Raw genomic sequence first — 2256 nt, 5'->3', positions numbered from 1 at the left:
TCCCTGCCTCGGGCTGGCAGTTCTCAGACACGGGTGAGGGCTGGCTGTGCTAGCTGTCAAAAGGTCCCATTGGTGCCCAGCCCTGGCCTTCCCTTCCCACTTCCATGCTCCTCCCCCTCCCCCCCCACACCCCCAGGCAGCCCCACCTTCTGGGCTCCTCCTGTGGCAGCTTCTCCCAGTGCCCAGGGACGCTTTTCTACCTTCCCTCCTTACCCCTGACCCCTGCTCCTCAGCCCCACCCCTAACCCCGCCCCCACCCCCTTGCAAGCTGCTGTCGGGAATTCCGGAGCACTGTAGATGACGGCAGACCTGATGTTTAGGAAGCAGGAATACGAAGCTGCCATCAACCTCTACCACCAAGTTCTGGAGAAAGCGCCAGGTAGCTGCCTGCATGCAGCCTGCCCACCGAGATTGCGGGGGCAGTTCCCACCAGCTAGGGCCGCTCTCCCCAGAAGGGTGGGCCCTCTCCCCTCCTTCCTGACTGGGCCGAGGAAACCCCTTCCTCTCCGATTGTTCCCAGAGCGGCAGGAAACTGATAAAGCCCCGATGGAACGTGCTGGTCCTTCCCGTGTCCAAGGGGCCGGTTCCGGGCCTCAGGCAGGGCAGTGCTTGGCACTGGGCCCGGGACAGCCTGTCTGTCCCCAAACCCCAGGCAGTGGGGATCCACCTCAGCCCCCTTCTGAGGCCACAGCCCCCTGGAAGTGGCTGAGAAATTCTCCCCTGGTGTGTCGCTCCATTGCCTCTCACTACGGCATCGACCCCTCCCCCGCTCCTGGCCCGAGAAGGCGCCAGACACAGCAGGCCGCAGCCGTCTGCCCAGAGGCCCAGCGGATCCTAGCTGTTAGGCGTGTGGGTCCCGGAGCCAGAATGTCTAGGTCTGAATCCTGGTCTTCCACTTATCAGCTGTGTGACCCTTGGCAGATTTCTTAGCTGCTTTGTGTCTCATTTCCTCATCTGTGAAATGGGAACAATAAGAGTAACTGCTTCATTGTGTAGTTAATATCCAGGTAAAACACGTCAGGCCAGGCTCAGTATAACTGTTAGCTGCGGTTACTGCTACTTTACGCATCATTATCCTACGCTCTCAGCTCTCAGCGCTGGAGACACTGAAGCGGCTGGCGTGTCCCTGCTCGGCCCAGGGCAGCGGCTCCGGGTCCTCCCTTCCCCCAGCCTGGAGATCGCTGCTCTCTTATTTTAGACCATTTTTCTGTACTGAATAAACTAAATTGACCTGCTACATGAAGTGACAGCTCGAAGATGCTCTTGTCGTTCTTTGAATTGCCCAAGAGTATGTCTAGCCGCGTGCTTTTGGAGCCAGGGTTCAACTACTGCACAGGCATCTACCACTGGTGAGTGTGTGGGGGGGGGGGGGCAGGGGGAGGGGGTCCAGCCTTTACAGTGAGGAGGCTTTCTCCTTAACAGGCAGGCACGCTGGGCTTTTGCAGAAATTCAGCTTCCGGACCAGGGAACGGGGAGACCAGCGCTCCAGCCCCTGCACGCCCCGGGTCTCAGTTTCCCCATCTGAGTCCGGTGTTTCTCTCCTCCACTGCAGGCATATAGGGCAACCCACGGAAGCCCTGAAGTTCCTAAACAAAGCCCGCAAGGACAGCACTTGGGGCCAGAGCGCCACCTGCTACATGGTGCAAATCTGTCTGAACCCAGACAACGAGATAGTGGGAGGAGAGGCCTTCTACAACTTTGTGCCCGAGAGCATGTAAGGGCTTGGCTGGCCCCTGGGGGCAGGGGCGGGACCCTGGGAAAGCGGGGAGAGCCAGCCGGTGGCCTCAGGCTCACCGATGCCTCCAGCTCCTCCAGCAGGAAGGAGTCGGAGCAGCTGGGCGTGCGAACCGCTGAGAAGCTGCTGCGGGAGTTCCACCCGCACACGGCCTGGGGCCAGACCCAGCTGCAGCTGCTGCAGGGCCTCTGCCTGCTGGCCACCAAGGAGAAGGCGAACATGGAGGCCGCGCTGGGCACCTTCATCCAGATGGCACAGGCTGAGGTGGGCTGGCTGGCCGGGCGGGCAGGGGCGCGGGCGGGAGAGGTTGAGGTTCCCAGCGCAGACGTCTGCTTCCCACCTCCCTTGGGCACAGAGGGACAGCGTCCCCGCGCTGCTGGCCATGGCGCAGGCCTACATGCTGCTGAAGCAGGTCCCCAAGGCCCGCACGCAGCTGAAGCGTCTGGCCAAGGCCCCGTGGGCGCTGGCCGAGGCCGAGGACCTGAGAGAGCTGGCTCCTGCTGCTGACATCTACTGCCAGG

At 61.7% G+C, this 2256-nt stretch overlaps 1 protein-coding gene across 1 annotated transcript in view; it reads left to right on the top strand.

Moving 5' to 3' along the window:
• Positions 1-2256, top strand: part of TTC21A (tetratricopeptide repeat domain 21A) — a 28646-nt gene that overhangs the window by 25152 nt on the left and 1238 nt on the right. Inside the window, 6 exon segments of the mRNA XM_023763417.1 lie at positions 298-379; positions 653-845; positions 1245-1349; positions 1553-1714; positions 1807-1999; positions 2091-2234. Of these exon segments, the coding sequence (XP_023619185.1) occupies positions 298-379; positions 653-845; positions 1245-1349; positions 1553-1714; positions 1807-1999; positions 2091-2234 (879 nt within the window).

The sequence above is a fragment of the Myotis lucifugus genome, unplaced genomic scaffold, assembly GCF_000147115.1.
Source record: "Myotis lucifugus unplaced genomic scaffold, Myoluc2.0 scaffold_283, whole genome shotgun sequence".
NCBI lineage: Eukaryota > Metazoa > Chordata > Mammalia > Chiroptera > Vespertilionidae > Myotis > Myotis lucifugus.
This window is presented reverse-complemented; position numbering and strand designations above follow the sequence as displayed.